The sequence below is a fragment of the Dama dama genome, chromosome 21 (assembly GCF_033118175.1).
Source record: "Dama dama isolate Ldn47 chromosome 21, ASM3311817v1, whole genome shotgun sequence".
NCBI lineage: Eukaryota > Metazoa > Chordata > Mammalia > Artiodactyla > Cervidae > Dama > Dama dama.
In genome coordinates this window covers 9,640,989-9,660,465 of record NC_083701.1, presented here as the reverse complement: position 1 = coordinate 9,660,465, position 19,477 = coordinate 9,640,989, and the positions used below count along the sequence as shown (strand labels likewise).

The following is a 19,477-nucleotide window of genomic DNA, read 5'->3' as shown; positions in this document are numbered from 1 at the left end:
AGGTTGCACATCAACACAATGCAATGTTCAGGGGTTCAATATCAACACCTTGATTAAATTTCACAGCAACCCTGAGGGGAAGGCATTATTATCTACATATCAGAAATAAAGAAACTGACAGCCAAGCAAGATGAGCAAATTGCTCTAGGTCACAAAGCAAGGAAATAGCAAACCCATATCTGACTCCAAAGACCATGCTCTTACCAATGAGAAAGAATGATGCAATATAGATCATGTCAAACCTATTATCACAAAAAACAAGACACAGCAAGTGTTAGTGAGGATGTGGAGAAATAGCAAGCCTTACATATTGTTGGAAAGTAAAAGTGTTAGTCACTCAGTTGTGTCTGACTCTGTGTGACAGGCTCCTCTGTCTATGGAATTCTCCAGGAAAGAATACTGGAGTGGGTAGCCATTCCCTTCTCTGAGGATCTTCCTGACCCAGGAGATCAAACCCGGGTCTCCTGCATTGCAGGCAGATTCTTTGCCATCTGAGCCATCAGGGAAGCGTGAGCTTGAGCAAACTCAGGGTCCTGAGTGTGAGCAAACCCCTGGAGATAGTGAAGGACAGGGAAGACTAGATTGCTACAGTCCATGGGGTCCATGGGATCACAAAGAGTTGAACATGACTTAGCGACAGAATAACAACAAACATTGTTGGTGGAAAAGCAAAATGGTGCAGCTGGAAAGCAATATGGAAGTTTCTCAAAAATTAAAAATAGAACTACCATGTGATTCAGCAACCCCAGTTCTGAGTATTTACTCAAAATATTATTATCAGGATCTCAAAGAGCTGTTAGCACTTTATGCTTATTGAAATACTATTCACATTAGCCAAGATGTGGAAACATCCTAAATGTCCACCCACAGATGAAGGGATAAATAAAATGGAATACCATTCAGTCTTAAGGAATTCTGCAGTATGTAATAACACAGATGGACCTTGAGGGCATTATGCTAAGTGAAATAAGACATTGACAGAATGACAAGCACTGCATGAGCCTGCTTATATGAGGATCTAAAATAGTCAAATTCATGGAGTGAAAGGGTGGTATGGTGGCTACAAGAAGCCGGAGGGAACGGGGAACAGAGGGTGACCAGCCAACAGGCATTAAGGGTCAGTTAAGCAAGAGGAGAGACCAGCTGCACAATGCTGCACCTACAGTCAACAACAACGTGTTGCACACTTACACATTTGTTAAGAAGGCAGATTTCATGTTAAGTGTTCTTATCACAATAAAATAAAAAATTTTTAAGAAAGAATGAGAACTCAAAATCCTTGGTTCTTTGTCAGAAGGAAACTGACAAAGCTGAAGCAGAAAATGCAGAGAGGACATTAGTAGGGTAAGGAAAAAAGTGAGGATGAACTGAGGTGGTTAAGAAGACCAACACCTTGTGGGAAATGAGAAAGAATGAGATACACGGAGGCAGAAAAAGAGGAGAATGGGATGAACAGAGCCAGAGAAACAGAATAGTTGAGAGAACTGAATCCAGCATTATCTAGAAAAGAAAAACAATGTCCCGTCAGTAATGAATTAATAAGTTGTAGCATTGGTGGAGATGCTGTTGAAAGGATTCCTTCTGTCTGGGATGGGAGGTTGACCAGATGGCCAAGCTCTGAGACAGCTGCTAATACTATTACCAAATTATATTAAAATATTACGAACATATTATTAGACTGTATGTTCTATAGGAGCAGAGACTAGACTGTTTTGTTTTACTGGATTTTGTTTACTGTTATAATCCCAATGTCTAGAAGAGCGCCAGGCACAGAGAAGGCATTTATATTGACTGAGTAACATTAATAACACAAATGACTATCTATTATTGAGCATTTCTTCTATGTAAGGTGTTCTTAGCTCCATAAGAGTCTACACTGATCACATTTTTTAGATGAAGAAACTGAAACTCAGAGATCCAGCAACTTTCCCAAGACGATACCAGCTATAAGAGGCAAAGCAAGTTTGGGAAATTAAGTTTCTCTTACTTCAGACTTGTGAAGACTCTGTCTTACTAATGAGGGGTCTTGGTGAGAGGCCAGCATCTCTCCTCCACCTTGAGGACTGCAGGCCCTTTAGTCAATACACTAAGTCCACCGGCCAGGCCCTTCTTTACCTTCCAGAGCAGCTGCTGGGTCCGTGAGCCCCACCTCTCAGCCTTGGCGCCAATCCATCTCAGAATGCAATCAGGGTGCCTCTCTTGTGAGCACTTCCCCTTGGTCTGTCATCAGGTGAGCGACTGATCACCCCCACTGGTCCTGGAGAGGCAGTCGGGACAGTAGGATGGCTGTACGGTGCCAATCCAGGAATATGCCAAGATGAAGCCAGCAACTTCCCACTAACAGGCCCGGAAGCGGGAGTCCCCAGACAGCCACAGTGGCAGAAGGGTACGACTTGTAAGGAGACTCTTTCAGAATCAACTAGTAAATGCTTCATGCCTACTATTAGGTTCATTTCATTTACAGACCCTACTTTCTTTAGCCTAAAAACCCAGCTGGTGATAGGGCAGCGTGATCATCCCCAGTTTACGGGTCTTGCCCAACCTGGCTCATGCAAAGTCAGAGACCGAAGGCAGAGTCCAGAGATGAACTTCAGGTCCAGCCCATTTTCTACAATATTGGAATCCTTTTCAGCCATGCAGCTTAAGATACAGAAAAGAGATCAGCCTTGCTGAGCTCAGAGTGTAGTCTCCGAACTTTTCCCTTACCCCTTGTCCATCTTAGAACTTCTGAGAGCTATTCTCATCACTAACCTTCCATGACACTGACCACTTATTACTGTTGTGAAGACAGGAACACACACCATGCAGAACAAAGTACTGGTGAACCTGAGAGTATTCTTTCACTCATCCATTCAGCAAATGCTTACTGGGTACCCACCAGGAGCCCAGTAAGCCTGCTGGGGCCTGAGGTTGCTAAGGAACAATGCAGTTCCTCCTCGAAGGAGCTCTCAGTCCAAGGTGGGGAGATGAGCAAGCAGATCAGTCCAGTGTGCAGAATCCTCTGCTTGAGGATGCTGCCAAGGATGGGCCATTCTAACCAGCTGGAGGGTCAGGGAGAAACCTTCCAGAGGAGGTGATCCAAGAACTCAGCCAGGGTGAAAGCAAGTAGCCAGGAGAGAGCAAGGGATGGGCATTTAAGACAAGGGAAGCAGGGGCGGTGGGGTGGGGGTGGGGGGTCTTCGATGTTCACATTTGCTATATTTTGCCTTTAGGAAAGAAGCAAGAAATCACATCTCATGAGTCTGGTTCATTTGGGGGTGTTTTTTTTTTTGGTTTTTTTTTTTTTTAAGCATGCACTAACCTGTGAGACCACGATCAGCCCAATTTCCTGGCTCTCTTGAGCCATTAACCACAGCCCAGAATAAGATAATGGCTGCTTTAAAGCATGCATTTCAGTACCTTGCAAAATCCTGAATCATCAATGAAAGGTTCGGTTTCGTTCACTTGACTGGGCTTGCTCCTAGCAGGAGGAAGGATGTGCAGTGCCTCCGCTAATGAGCTGAAATTCAAGTGTCAGAAGCCTAAACCCAATCCGACAGGGCTTTCCTGTGGAATGCCCGATTAATCAGAATCCCGACCCTGGCACGACACAGGCCACATTCTGTCTCCCCAGCACTGCGGTTCCCTGGGTTTGAGCAGCCCCTGCTTTGATTCCAGATCCATTTCCAGCCATTTGCCAACCGTGAGCTAGGAAGGGGAGGCAGAGAAATGACAGAGTCCTCTGTTACCGAGGGGGCAAGGAGCACCCAGGGATGCCTCGTGAAATACCCAGAGTCCCAAAATTGTTGGCAGAGGGTCATAACTGGGATCCCAGCTTAGAAACAAGAGATGACCCCCAGCATTCAAATGTGAGCTCCAGAAACTCAACCACATGACCCTGGACAAGTGGTCCTCTCTGTTTTGGTTTCCATATTCTCATCCATCAAATACAGGTAACAATTCCCACGTCATGAAACTGCAGCAAGAATTAAATGAAATAAATAATTTGCATGTGCAAAAGTACCTCGCTAGGTATGCAATTCTTCTTTCTTCCATAATGTAAAATTTTCCTAGATCCTCTCTGGGAAACTGAGGTTACATACAGGCATTCCCAAACCTGCTTCCAAGTGATGGAATAATTGTAGAGAAGGATAAAATCAGGCCTTAGCTATCCCCTCCCAGAATGTCCCAGATGGGGTAAGAGTGCTGGCTGGGAAAGCTGAAGGAAGAGGGAGCCCACAAACTCCAGTGGGACCCCAGGTTCAGAAGTCGGCCAATATGTACAGGACGCCATTGATGTCAAAAGGATGTGTGAAGCCGTGTATGCTTGTGTGCACTCAAGTAATCTATATGCCTTATTATCGCATATTCCAGTATTACCATCAGTTCAATTTAACTAAATACAGCACTAGAGACAGAGAAGAATATATTTTAATCCCTTTTTATCAACTGACGAAAGCAAACAGAAGAGCAATTGCTAACCCTTCTCTCCAGCCACTAACACCTGCAAATACACGCAGACCTGGATGCCATAGGCTAGATTCCCCCGCCCCTCCCCCCAAAAAACAACAACCCACATTCCTGGTTGGATGCCTTTGGGGCCTCAGTTTCAGGCAGGCACCGTTGCAAGGCTTCAGGAACCTCTCAGATGAAACCTGTTGCCAAGCCTGAGGTCCTGTGCGGAGGCCCCCACCTGGTGGCCAAATCTGGAACTGCCTTTCCAGCCAAGGAAGATTGGCAGGTAGTGTTTAACTCCAAGGCTCCCTTTCCACCCATTAGTCGTCGGTCAATTGGAGAAGACCAGGGAGGAATATTCACTGCTAAAAGCACAGGCAGAAGGGTCAAGGTCTTGGTCATTTCCCCGCCAAAACCCTGGTAATGGTACAGCTTCCTAAGGAGCAGGCATCAGAATGACTAAGCCACAGACAGGAAGCAAGGGGTACCTGGAAGTGCCCTGCCAGCCCGGCGGGGGATGGGGCGGGCGGGGGGTGCATGTTGACAACCCTGGCTTCCCCTCCTGGGAAAGAAGCCACCACTATCATCCTCCCCTCCCCAAACACAGCAGGATTTTCTATCCAGAGCACTGGGCGCAAAAGAAGTTCCATCTTCCTGCCCACCACGCATTTACATCCTGGCCAGAAACAGACTCTTTCCAGGGGAGGGGGACCTGGCGGCAAAGCTTCAGCCCAGGCCCCTTCATTCTCCCTCTGCCCTGGCCAGGCGCAGCAAGAGACCGGGAAGGAGCTGAGGTGGAGGGTATGATAAGACCAAATTGTGGAGATGTTTCAGCCAAAATGATCCCTGGCCCTCATCTACGGGCAAGGTGAAGCCCCCAGCCCTCATTCCAGGCTTACAGCCGGAGAATCCTAGTCAGTTTCCCCTCATCCCTCTCTCTCATTCACTTCCCTAAAGAGAACCCCAAAAGATGCGTTTTGGCTAGCCCCAGTCCCCAAATGGAGCAAACCACGTTCCTTTCCACACCAGAATGGAGCCCGAAAAAGGGCAGCACAAGCAAGCAATCGATAGCCGCGCTCACACTCACACACACACACACACACACACCCCACTGTGGGCAGTGTACACTCCCATACCGAACTGCAGGATTTATCACCTAAACTCAGCAGCGATCCCAAGTAGAAGGGACCCACCCCAAGCAGAAACACAGCGCGCATGGGAGGATCCGCTTTATCCCGTTCAACCGCCTCGTTAATTAGAAAAACCACCGAATTCTTTTAAGCTTGGCCACCAACATCCGGAGACGGTGCCACAAACGCGCACCCGCGCTCGCACACAGAGGTGCCAATTCGATCTCCAAATCAGCTGAGGAGCCACGCTTGGGTTTTTTTTTAAGCCCTGGGGTTCAACTCCCAGGTGTCCAACACCCTGATAGTGGTCCACAGACACACAGGCACACACAGCAGAGGGCAGGCTGCTCTCCAGTTCGGTGGACGGGCGCCCCTGGACTAGGAAGCCCCAGAGCCATCCTCAGCTCCAGCCCGCACCCCGAACGCCCGCCCCACCTCACGCACCGCCTCCGAGGGGCTCCCGGAGAGGGCCGGTACTCACACAAGCGCGTGGTAGAGCAGCGCCCAGCCCCGCGGTCTCTCGAGGGCGTCGTAGATCAAAGTTTGGATGCGTCTGTACTTGGCGTTGTTCCTCTTGACGGGGCGGCTCAGGGGCGTCTTGGCCAGGAGCCCGATGCCCTGCGGGGTCCTCCGCTGGCCCTCGTCGCGGCCGCCGCCCTCCAGCAGCAGGGTCCCGTCTTTGTCAGCTCCGGCTCCCAGCGCCAAGGTGACTTGCTCCACGTCGCCCGGCGCTAGCCCCACTTTCCGCTCCTCGTCGCCGGCCGCCGCCGCGTCCCCTCCGGCCGGGTTAGCGGCCCCGCCGCCTCCGCCGCCCCCGTCGCCGCCGCCGCCAGCCGCCCCCGCCGGCCTGCGCGCCTTGAGCCCCATCTGCCTCGCCCCCGCCGGCCGCTTCGCCTTCTCCGCTGCTGCTCCGGGAAGAAGGGGCGCTCGGGCTGCGTGGAAGAGGCGGCGGCGGCGGCTGCAAGCCCGGGAACTCCAATGCCATGATCCGCGCGCCCCTCCCCACCCGCCCCCCCTCCCAAAAGCAGGCTAAGGCGGGGCCCCGGGGGGCAGGGGGAAAGGGTCACATCCCGCGCGGTTCCGCCGCGGGACCCCGAGGGGCGCGGGTCGGGGGCTGCGGGAAGCGGGCGAGGGCGCGCGAGGCTGGCGCGGAGGCGCTAGGGTGCGCGGCGGCGGGGGCCCGGCACCGGCGCTCCCGGGCGGCGGCGGCGGCGGCGGCACCCGGGCCGGCGAGCCCGAGACAGCATCGCAGTTTATTTACAAGCCCGGGGCCAGCCGCCCTCCCTCCCTCCCGCCCGCCACACGCGCCGCCGCCGCCGCCGCCTCCTCCCGCCTCCGCGCTCCCCTCCGCGCCCCTCCCCGCCCGCTCCAGCCTCAGCCTCGCTCCGGCGGCGGCAGCAGCGGCGAGCGAGCGCGCGGTGGGCCGAGCGCACGCCGCCTCCCTCCCGCCCTCGCCGGGGTGGGGCCCCATTGTCCCGCCCCGTCGCGGCCGGAGGCCCACGGCGGCGCCCCGCCCCTCCCCGCGCCCCTACCCTGCGCGCCCCGCGGCCCGGGATCGCCCGTGCGCGCGGCTGCGGCCGCGGTGCGGGACTCCCCGCGCTCCCGTGGGCGTTGGGGCTTTCCCCAAGCTGGGCGTGGGGGGAAAAGACGAAAAGAGGAGGAGGCACTGGGTGGGTGGGAGGGGGTCTTGGTCTTTTTTTCCCGGTTCTGGCATCTTCAGATTTTTCTAGTCACCTCCCAACCCGGCTTCTTGGCTTGGGAAGTAAAATCCAAGTTGCTGGGTTGGCCACGGCGGAGCGCACCGGGGACCCATCGCTGCTGGGGGCAGCGATGCTCGTGGCTCTCCAGTCGTGGTTCGTTCCGCCCTCACGCCCCTGGCCCTTGAGTGGCACCTCCACCAGCTAGCGTGAGCAGAGGGCGAAGAAATAGGACGCGGGGAATCGGTTTCGCTCCTAACTTGCGCTCTTGGCAGGTCCTTCCCTCTCTTGTCTGAGTTTCTGCTCATTCATTCAGTGACTAAACCCACGTGAGGTCCTTGTGCTCAGAGAGCTTGCCTTCTCGAAAGGTGGAAAACAATAACGGCGAAACACACGGGAACGGCATAATTTCCTCTGCTGGTAATTCAAGGAAGAAAGAAAATAGGCATGCAGGGCTAGAAGCGGGGAGCTTCTTTAAATTGTCTGTCCCTGGGAGGCCTCACCGTGGAGGTGATGTTTCGGAGAAGAGATGAAATAGCAAGCTGGAGCAACTACGTTAATGTCCAGAAGCGCCTTCCAGGCAGCAGAACAGTAACTGCAAAGGTAAAGGGCGGCTTGAACTTCTTGAGCTCCAGAGAGAGAAGAGGAAGGTGAGGCCTCAGTTGGGGAGGGATGGGGGGGCGGACTAGATCTTGTTAATTCACTAGGGTCTTGCCCTTTGAACCTGACTCCCTCCCTCCCTTCCACCATGCCCACCACCGTTAAGAAAACCCTTCATTCCTGCTGTCCTGCTATCTTGTGCGGCGTGCTAAGCCAGTTCAGTCGTGTCCGACTCTGTGACCCCATGGACTGTAGCCCACCAGGCTCCTCTGTCCATGGGATTCTCCAGGCAAGAATACTGGAGTGGGTTGCCGTGCCCTCCTCCAGGGGATCTTCCTGACCCAGGGATCCAACCAGTGTCTCCTGAGTCTCCTGCATTGGCAGGCGAGTTCTTTCCCACTAGCGCCCCCTGGAAGTACCTGGTGCCTCCTTTGCTTTTCACTCTTTCCCTCTTGTAAGCTCGCCTGGGTGGAGGGGAGGGGCTGTGAGCAAGGTCAAGCCTAGGATCTACCCCTAGGGTATAGAATGGAGTGATCAGATGTAACGGTAACCCTATATGCAAGACAGAAAAAGAGACACAGATGTATAGAACAGACTTTTGGACTCTGTGGGAGAAGCCGAGGGTGGTATGATCTGAGAGAACAGCGTCAAAACATGTATATTATCAAGTGTGAAACAGCTCACTGGTCCAGGTTGGATGCATGAGACCAGTGCTCTGGACTGGTGCACTGGGAAGACCCAGAGGGATGGGATGGGGAGGGAGAGGGGAGGGGGGATCAGGATGGGGAACACATGTAAATCCATGGCTGATTCATGTCAATGTATGGCAAAAACCACCACAATATTGTAAAGTAATTAGCCTCCAACTAATAAAAATAATTGGCGAAAAAATAAATAAATAATGAAATTTTTTAAAAAACAACAAACAAACAAAAAAGAATGGAGTGATCAGAAGGCCTGCAGGTGGATTGTGGCTCTGGATTCACTTGGAGCAAAGGAGAGTGAAAGAGAGAGAAGGGCAGGAGCCTAGGGGAGAGAGAAAATGGGGAAAAGGAGAAAGGATGAGGGAAGGGTGAAGGGATGGGGGAGGAGAGAAGAGTTGGGGGAGGGGCAGCAAGAAAACGGAGTGGACGTGTTGGGTGAGGAAGGGGCCGGGGGGACCTGTGTGAATGACTGTCAGAGGGAAGAGCCTCGGAATTCTCAGAACCAAGAAGGCTGGAGTTTCAAGGAGGGAGTTTAGAAAAAGGGGAGTTAAACTATACAGCAAGGCTGAAGTCCTTAAAATGGTGTTGTACCAGCACAAAAATAAACTGCTTGGTACAACAGAATAGTTTGTCCAGAAAGTGTCTCTCATATGAGAATTTTATATAAAATAAGTCATGAAAACCCAGTGAAGAAAAACTGTACCTTGGTCAGTGGGCTATGGGGTGAGCTTTGTAAGGACTGCATGAACTGGTAGATGGAAACAGGACTCCATGAGTGGCAAAGCCCCCATGAAAGTTTACGAATAGATGGATGCTCAACAATGAGTTGGAACAAGTAAGTAACCAGTCAGTCCAAACCCTGGGAAGGAGGAGAAGTATGGAGAAAGGGAATCGCCTCCGGTGAGAAAAGTCCCAAACAGAAGGGGGGACACCTGAACTGGGCTCCCTGACATCTGTTACCCTCCACCCCCCAAATACCAACACATACCTGTACTGTCTGCCCCAGCCCAATCCCAACTACCTAGAAAAATTCTGCCCTCTGTATTTAAGCACCTTTTATAAAGTTACCCTTCTCTCCCAATCCCTTTCTGTTTTACTTACTCATTACATTTATCACTGCCTGAAATGGTCATATTTGCATTTTGTTTACTATTCTGTCTCTAAACAAATGCAAGTGGTCAGCATCCTAGAAGGATGCCTGTTATTTATAATAGTAACCTCTCAATATTATTGCCAGCGTGAGATAATGATGAATAAATGAATGCAGAATGCAAAGACCCCAGAACAATGGCTGGCACCTAATGAAGCATTCACTGTATGTCTGAGACCCTGATGCTGGGAAAAATTGAGGGCAGGAGAAGAAGGGGAAGACAAAAGATGAGATGGTTGGATGGCATCACCAACTCAATGGACATGGGTTTGGGTAGACTCTGGGAGTTGGTGATGGACAGGGAGGCCTGGCGTGCTGCAGTTCAGGGGATCACAAAGAGTTGGACACGACTGAGCAACTGAACTGAACTGAACTGAACTGAACTGTATGTCCGGGTCTGAGATTTTTGTTTTTGTCTTTTACCATTATGGAAGTCTTTAATCTTAGGAAATGTTAGTTTTCTTGCAACTTTAGTAACATAGTGACAAAAAAAAAAATTGTCAACACTTAAAAAGCCTCCCTAGATAAGCATAAAAAGGTAGTCAAGAACCACATAGGAAAAAGACGTCAGAATTCATTACTGTACAATTAATCAAAAGCTCAGATTTCCAAAATGACAGCTTGAACCTCAGGCACTTGAAAAGACTCCTATTTTGATGAGAGCTGCAGACTGTCAAATATTAATGCTTTAAGATCAAGGGCAAGGACTACATTCGTGCTGCCCCAAAAGGGTGAAGTAAACTCAATATTAAATGCATAATTTTGATCCAATTAAATCCAATGATAGGGAAATTGCAAGGGAGTTTGGAAATTGATTTGCTTCAACGGTTTTCTAATTCAGTGAAGAGTGTTGTTCAGATCGGGAGTTTGGAAATATCACAAAAAATCTGGGTGCGCTCTGAGTGCTATTTGGGAAAGTGTGTAATCTCAACCCTCAATAGTACAGATTCCAACTAATGGAAATCAAGCATCCTACATCCCACTGGAAGGGATTGTTTTTGAACCCTGAAGTCCCAAGAGCCTCAGGTATCAACCGGATGCTGGTAGTTCAGTGATAGAGTATCCTCAAGGGTTGGACAGGGGTCCGTGGTGCAAGTAGGGCACCCCCTCCTGGCTTTGCATGAAACCCAGTCACTTCCTTACATTTTCCTCTAGTTCTTACATTTTCCTCTCTGTATCCCCACTCCATTACTTTGCTTTTGTTTTCACCTCTCCTGGTCTTCATGTCACTGTTCTGTAGGGCCAGTGAATTCTTTCCCCTTTGCAGACAGAGAGCCTTGCTGAGAATAAATAAGGAGAGAGAGGGAGAGAGACTAAGAGACCTTATCTGAACCTCAGTTTCTGCCTCTGTAAATCCTTCTTCCCAGGGTTAGGCATGTAGTAACAAAATGAACAGAAGTGTGCTTGCAGGAGATGACAGCACTTCCTGCGATGGCTACCGTCATGGTGGTGGTGGTTTATTGCTAAGTTGTGTGTGACTCTTGCGATCGCACGGACTGTCACCTGCCAGGCTCCTCTGTCCATGGGATTTCCCAGCAAGGGTTGCCATTTCTTTCTCCAGGGAATCTGGCTGACCCAGGGATCGAACCCTGATCTCCTGCATTGTAGGCAATCTTCTGCATTGCAGGCAGATTGTTTTTACTGACTGAGCCACCAGGGAAGCCCATGACTGTGATCCAAGGAGCAGGGCAGGATCTCAGGGTCACAGGAACAGGCGAGTGGGAGCCCCTGCCTCCCTTCTCACCCAGCTCCCAAAACACCTTGTGTTTTAGACCATGTTAGAATTTACTTTATTTTTATTGCTTTTATTTATATTATTACTTTTCTTTATTGCACAAGAAGTACATATAGTTGTACATAAGTTATTAAATATAGATCAACAAAAAGGCAATGATAATAATTTGTCATCTTGCACCCAAAAGTAGTCTATGTTAATATTCTGGTGGTGACTAACACTAATGCAGAGAAGACCAACGCTCAGCCCCTAATAGCCCCCAATAGGGCACCTTCCCCCTCCCCTTTCCCCCTCCCCCAGCCAGCCACCTGATGGCAGGTCGATTGCACTGGACCTTCTAATTGTGGGTGGGATGATGTAACCTCACTGGAACAGACACATCTCCTGGATACGGAATTGCCTCCCATACCGATTATGTTTCTGTCGACATTACCTTCCATGGACTGAACACATATTATTCACTCTCACAGAATCCCTCATAAAGCTGCTTCTAATCAGATCCTGCATGCCCCCCTTGCCTGTTACAACTCTACCTCTGGGAGGAGCCAGTGAGACAGGTCTTTGCAGCTAAGGAGACACTGCTTTTTTTGGAAGAGACAGGACAAGCTCCAATTTTAGGTCTTGTAACATCCTCAGGCCAAGAGGAAATGTGTTTGAAAAGGAAGGATCCCACGCCTTCCCTATATGTATTTTTGTTCTTGAAAACCCAGCTACAGCAAATCCTCAGATGTGCTGCCCTCTTCCCTTCCTCCATGCCTTTGTTTTCCTTCTCCTAAACTTCAGGCCACTCTACATGAGGGCTTCCTTGCAAGTGAGGAGACTTCCTGGGAATGAATAAGGTGAGAGTGGCGACAGGACACCACTGCACCTTCACCCAGAGGCCGAGGGCAGCTTAAAGTGCGGAGCTTAGACCTCGACTCACATTCCAGTCCCAACTCTGACTCTGAGCTTAGTGACCTTGGGCTAGCTGCTGAGCTCATCAGGCCTCAGTTTCCTCATCTGCAAAATGGTCTGAATACCATTCAGGGACCCGTGATAAGGCAGAACCTTGTAGCCTGTGATGTACTGCTCACGTTCAAAGTGAAAGTGAAAGGTGCTCAGTCGTGTCGGACTATTTTCGATCCCACGGACTGTAGTCCATGGAATTCTCCAGGCCAGAATACTGGAGTGGGTAGCCTTTCCCTTCTCCAGGGGATCTTCCCATTCCAGGGATTGAACGCAGGTCTTCCACATTGCAGGTGAATTCTTTACCAGCTGAGCAACAAGGGAAGCCCAAGAATATGGAGAGGGTAGCCTATCTCTTCTCCAGCGGATCTTCCTGAGCCAGGGATCAAGCCAGGATCTCCTGCATTGCATGTGGATTCTTTACCAACTCAGCTATCAGGGAAGCCAGTTTGAGTAACTGTTCACATTACTTAAAGGTATTTGGACACATGTCTGTAGAAGGCAACTCAAATCAGGAGGGGTGATTTGAGCTTTGAGCCAAAAGGTATTCAGCTTCAACCCAGATGGCAAGAACCAAAGGGTTTAGTTTTGGTGGCTCTCAGGGAGAAAGCATATTTCTCTTTCCTGTCTTGCCTTTGCCATTCTTACATTAACCTTTAAACTTACTTTGCATGTTTCTGCATGTCATTCTGACTTTTTCTTTTAAATAATTGTATATAATTTTCCTTTAGTCATGTATGGATGTGAAAGTTGGACTATAAAGAAAGCTGAGCGCTTAAGAATTGATGCTTTTGAACTGTGGTATTGGAGAAGACTCTTGAGAGCCCTTGGACTGCAAGGAGATCCAACCAGTCCATCCCAAAGGAGATCAGTCCTGAATATTCATTGGAAGAACTAATGCTGAAGCTGAAACTCCCATACTTTGGCCACCTGATGCGAAGAACAGACTCATTGGAAAAGACCCTGATGCTGGGAAAGATTGAGGGCAGGTGGAGAAGGGGATGACAGAGGATGAGATGGTTGGATGGCATGACTGACTCAATGGACATGAGTCTGAGTAAGCTCTGGGAGTTGGTAATGGACAGGGAAACCTGGCATGCTGCAGTCCATGGGGTCGCAAAGAGTTGGACACGACTGAGCGACTGAACTGAACTGAATTATATTGGGTAAAATGGTCAATTCATCCATCTAATGAATTCATTCATTTGTCTTTCCAGTGAACATTTATTGATTGCCTGTTTCATGTATTGCTCTCTACCTGTGGGAAACAGGAGGAAAAAAGAAAAGAAAGTTGAGGAATGAATTCCATGTTTAGATGAAAAGATAAGACAAGCTATGCAAAACAATTCACTCATCTCTATGTCATCATGGCTTTTCAATAACCTGGTTCACGATAGACAATCGTTGCCATCATCATCATTATTTACATTTATTGAGTGCTTGCTGTATGCCTGGCACTGGGTTTATCTTATTTAATCCCAGCAACAAAGTTATGAGAGAGGTTTACTGGTTATTGCTCTCTATTAACTATGATGAAATGACAGAGAAGTTAAGTACTCTGTTCAAAGCTACACAGCAAAAAATGTTGGTCCCAAAATTCAAGTTCAGGTTATCTAGAGTTTATACTTTCAACCCCTAAGTTATATTATTCGCTGAGAATTCTGTGCCAGGTGGAAGGCCCAGCATATGCAAAGGCTCTGTGGAGACGGTGTGGAGTTTCTAGGGCAAGAGGTTCAGATGGCTGGAAGTGAGCATAAATGGATCAGGGTCTCTGCAGGGCAGGCTCGCCTGTGCACCAGGCTTATAAACCTGGGGACCGAGAGGTGCTTTAAGCATAGGCTCACGTGATCCCAGGTGATTGCACAAAAGGCTTTGTGAGGACTCTGTGGAAGAAAGGTTGGGAGTGGGAGGAATTAATTCTCCAGGAGCAGTACGAAGACTGTTGGTGGAGCCCATCTGAAAGATGCTGAGGTCCAGCAGGAAAGAGGTGGAGGCCCCGGAGAGGAGGGGGGATGGCAGCAAGAGGTATTTAGCAAAAAGAGTTCTCAAGAATTGGCATCTGGAAAAAGGCAGGGCTGCGTCACCAGGTCACTTGGCATTTTAGAGGCAGAAGCACACTCACTCAATGTCCCAGCCTCCCTCCCTCCTGACTGTGGGGCCCCTGCTAAGCTGAGCATCCATCCTCTGGCTCCAGTAATTGGCTCCCTGGGCAGTCTGTTCCTTCCTCTCCATCAAATTAAGCTCTTTCTCTTCGGGTCTTGATTGTTAAAGCACCCTGTTTGCCCATGCCATTTACATATTCCAATTACCCGCTGCCATTTCCCTGCTAATGAGCCCGTGTACCTGCGTTCAAGAGTGTCTGGCCTGGAGCCTGTTGGCGCAGGAGGGCAGCGCGCTATTCACAGGGTCTTCAGACGAGGAGTTCTGGGGCCCTTTTCTCACCTCCTCCCGCTCCTGATGGAGTAGACGGTTGTGCTTCTTTATCTGCCCCCACAGACATCACGAGACTCCGTTTACCTAGTTGACAGTGAGAAAAGCTCCATGCCAACTGGAGGAGCGCTCCCGGTTCTTACTGTCATCATAAAAGGTCCATTGTACCCGCAGTCAGTCACGTGCGCGGAGCCTAGGAAGTCCAAGGTCTTCTGAGTTTCCATCACTGAACACTTTGCAGAGGGGAAGCTGATGCCTGGGTGCTAAGTAACGGGACAGAAGATTATGGGCAGCTGCCCCGTGATGCTGACTACAGTGAATGCAGGCTTTTGAAACAGGCTTCTCTGGGCAGGAATCCTTTCTCTGAAAAATGCTAAGTGTTTGACCCTGGATTGGTTAAATATTCAATGTCTCAACTTCATCTGTAAAATAGGAATAATGATTATCTTAAAGGGATGTTTTAGGAGTAAGGGAGTTAACGTTTGCAAACCTTTGGTACTTAGAGGCAATTAATCCATATTAACTGATACACTATGAATATTAACATGTTAATTATGATAATACTAATTATTCAGTTCAGTTCAGTCGCTCAGTCGTGTCAGACTCTTTGCGACCCCATGAATCGCAGCACACCAGGCCTCCCTGTCCATCACAAACTCCCGGAGTTTACTCAAACTCATGCCCATCGAGTCATGATATCTGAATTAGAAGAGAACTCCTGGGTGTTAAGTTCAGTGTTACTCCATCTTCGATGATGGTGACCCACGTTTATATTATAACCCAGACCACGTAATATACTGCTTCTCTGGTGGCTCAGACAGTAAAGAGTCTGCCTGCAATGCAGGAGATCCAAGTTTGATCCCTGAGTTGGGAAGATCCCCTGGAGCGAGGAAATGGCAACCCACGCCAGCATTCTTGCCTGGAGAATGCCATGGTCAGAGGAGAGCCTGGCAGGCTACAGTCTATGGGGTTGCAAAGAGTCAGACACGACCTTGTGACTAATGTTACATTGCAACTAGGTAATATACACATAATCCACTGAAATGAACAGTTCTTGAAACAGTGCTAGTCTGACTGAATATACCTTCTGATATCTGCTATTCTATAGCTTATAAAAATGCTGATTGCAAGCTGTATTTGTCTGCCAGCAGTGCCAAAACAAAATGCCACAGATTGGCTGGCCTAAAGGACAGAAATTTGTTTTTTCATAGTCCTGGAGCTGAAAGTCCAAGACCAACTTGTTGGCAGGGTTGATTTCTTCTGGTGCCACTCTCTGTGGCTTCACACGTTCTCTTGCCTGTGTGTGCCAACTCCTGGTGTCTCTTTATGTGTCCAAATTCCCTCTTTTTATGAGGACACTGGTCATATTGGATTGGGCCCATCCTAACAGCTTCATTTAACTTAATCACCTCTTTAAAGGCCCTGTCTCCTGATGCAGTCACACACGAGGTCCTACAGGCTAGGGTACCAACATTCGAATTCCGGGGCTGGGGGTACAATTCAGCTCATAACATGAGCCCACTACAGATATTCTACCTTCCACTAAAAGGTCATGAACCTAGCTAATAAATTGTGAATCCAGTTCAATCTATAGCCAAGTCCTTTGGTCTCTACTTGAATATCTCCAGCCCGTAGACTTCTAAGGAATCTGAATGCTGAATAATCAGTGCATACTCTTTGGGAAGCCCTCTGCTGTCAGGGACCGTGCGTTCTGCACCTTATTTAATTCTCACCACTGCCCACTGAGGTCAGCTTTACACAGATATAGATGGGTTGCCCAAAAGCAGAGAACAATGGCTGAGCAAAGACTCAGATTTTTCTCCAAATCTCAGAAGATGGAGTTTCCGTAACCAGAAATTTCTTCTTCACGATGAGAGAATGTGTTCCCCAGGTGATGTGACTATAACATGGCTGCTAAAACTCAGGTGTTTCCTAGGAGGGCAGTGTTTGAAGTTTCAGTGTTTGAAGACGTAGGCTTCAATCCCAACCTCGGCACTTTCTGCCTAAGTGGACTTGGTGAGGCTATGAACATTCCCGCATGTTCATTTTCCTCTTTAGGAAAATGGAGCTGTTAATAACGTCTATCTCATGTAGTTGTGATGAAGTTCAAGGTTAAATACAGAGACCCAAAGAAATTATTGTTCCCTTGAAGGTGGTTTTTGGGTCACATTCTTATTGCTATTTGACTCATTATTCATTTCTTTGAGCCTAATTTTATTATCATTCCCATATTTTATATGAAATATTATATCCGTATTAAAAGCTCCCTAAGAAGAATACTGAAAGACTAAATAATCTAACACAAGTAAGATATTGTATTATTTATTAAAAGAACTCAGTGATGTCTTGATTTTTCTTTTGAAAAGTCAATTTAGGAAAAAAATATGAAAAGAATATTTTTCTTCCTCAACGGAAGAACAGCCACTGTTTAAAAAATCTTGACTTCAGACTCCCTTTTAAATGGGTGCTAATTTGTAAATTTTCTGGACCACACCAACAGGCTTTTTCAGTGGAAGTCCTGACCAGGTTTGCAAAAGTTCCCTGTGTTGGGGGGACCAGGCAGGTCACAGAAAGCTGTGGGGCTTATGTGAGGTGTAGTGCGTGGCACCTATCACAAGAGGGCGCAGTTCATAATGGTAGCGGCAAGTCGGATTGCGATAATGGTGATGGATAAAAGGAGAGGAAGGACAAAAAGCTCTGAGAGAATGGGGAAGAGACTCTTGGGCTCCCACTTCTGGGGGATCAGTGCTCCCCCAATCTGTTTCCCACCTCCTAGACCTCATACAGGGGCCACACTTGGACACAGCCCTACTCCAGTGGGAGGATCTCTGTACTTCCCTCCCTGGCCTCAAGCTTTCTCTGTGAGTGACAACCCAGAGTGGTTGTCAGACTGGAAACTCTCCTTCTTAAAAAAATATATGGAAACAGGCCATCAAATGTCATATACCTTTCGTTGTTGGGTTGTCGTATACTTATACTATAGCTGTTATCTTCTTTTAATTCAAAATAGTTCTCCAAACTTATGGTTGCGTGTTGGGGGGTGGGAAGTGGGAGAAAGGGATGGTCAGGGAGTTTGGGATGAACAGGTACCCGTTGCTATATTTAAAATAGATAACCAACAAAGACCTGCTGTATAGCACAGGGAACTCTGCTCAATGTTATGTGGCAGCCAGGATGGGAGGGGACTTTGGGGGAGGGTGGATACATTCTGAAAGTATGTATGACATACTACAAGTATGACAACATTGTTAATCAGCTGTACCCTAATACAAAATAAAACGTTAAAAAAATTCAGGCAGGGGCCTCCCCGGGAGTCCAGGGGTGAGGATTCCCCATTTTCAATGCGGGGAGCATGAGTTCGAGTATAGTCACGGAACTAAGATCCTGCATGCTACAAGCTCACCCAGAAGAAAAAATAAACTTAAAAAATAGAAGAAGAATGTTTAAAAAAAAAACATGCAGGCAGAGTGAAGGTCAAAGAGGGGACCAACAAAGATCTTTGTATGGAATTTTAAATAAAGCCTGTCTTAAAAGCAGGATTGACATCAACAGGGGTTCCTACCAAGCCCTATAGATTTTGGGAGCCCAATTATCAACTGAAAGGAGCAGAATTACATGAGAAAAGAGCTCCTGCTTAATCAAGAAATTACGGGGACCCTAATTTCAAAAAAATGCTAATGGGAAGTATTATGTATTTATATGCAGTCCTGAAAGATTTATGCCCGTCTTAATAGCTGGAGATGTCCTTCAAATTTTCCATCTGCCTTGAAATAGGTCTAATGTGATAACAAACAGGAAATCGACTGGGCTTGGGGACACGCAGTTCTGTTTGGAACCATAAAATCTACAAGGCTGCTGACGTTGCATATTAAGTAGCTGATTCTTTCCTTTCCAAATTAAGAGCTCAGTTTTGTATTACACTCACGGATATAAAACTTGGCTCTCTGGTTTGGGATGCATGAGATCTCATTCACTAAATATTTCTGGAGCAACGAAGAGTTTCTAGGATCTTCCAGGCTTGGCAAGGAATAAGGTAAGACATAAACCAAATCATGGAAAAATCTCTTACTCTCTAGGAAGATGATGGAGAAGGGTAAGACAATGATTGCAATCAACTGTTTCAGAAAGATCCAGGCTTTCCTGAAGCATCAGTATGGTTTTATCATGCTATCGTTGGGGATCTTACAAGCTTCATGCTTCCCTCCTAGCTTTGGCCAGAAGCTAAGAGCTGTTTTTTGTTTGTTTGTTTGTTTTTCTCCTGCTTCTCTATTTCTGTGTTTAAAACTTCATTCATTTCATATGAGCAGCTATTTCATTTGAGCAGCTACTACATGTCATGTCCTCTCCTAGGTGCCAGAAATACAGCTTTGAACAAAGGAAGCAAAAATTCCTGCACTCAGAAAGCTTACATTCCGGTAAGGCAGATAAGCTGTCAACACAGCATTTAAGTCAACGTGAGCATAAGATTTTCCTTCTTGTTCCATCTATGGCTATGGAACCAACACGACTCCGCTGGCCCGTTACTGCGCCATGTTTGAGCCTCAGCTGGGAAGACTTGATGAGTGGGTTTGGGTCATCTGGGGTGAGAGGATCCACTTCCAGGACAGCCTCTTCACTGGGGACCCCAGTAGGGCTGTCGGCCAGGGTGCCTT

General features: G+C 48.1%; 1 protein-coding gene and 1 long non-coding RNA gene across 2 annotated transcripts in view; one reads left to right on the top strand and one right to left on the bottom strand.

The window, feature by feature from the left end:
- Positions 1-6,549, bottom strand: part of KCNQ3 (potassium voltage-gated channel subfamily Q member 3) — a 295,288-nt gene extending 288,739 nt beyond the window's left edge. The window contains 2 exon segments of the mRNA XM_061123179.1: positions 6,046-6,500; positions 6,502-6,549. Coding sequence (XP_060979162.1) covers positions 6,046-6,500; positions 6,502-6,549 — 503 coding nt within the window.
- Positions 6,550-18,706: 12,157 nt separating this feature from the next.
- The window catches only part of LOC133042522 (uncharacterized), a 54,599-nt gene continuing 53,828 nt past the window's right edge, over positions 18,707-19,477 (top strand). The window contains exon 1 of the long non-coding RNA XR_009689506.1: positions 18,707-18,858. This is a non-coding gene — a long non-coding RNA (uncharacterized LOC133042522). The remainder of the gene's footprint in view (positions 18,859-19,477) is intronic.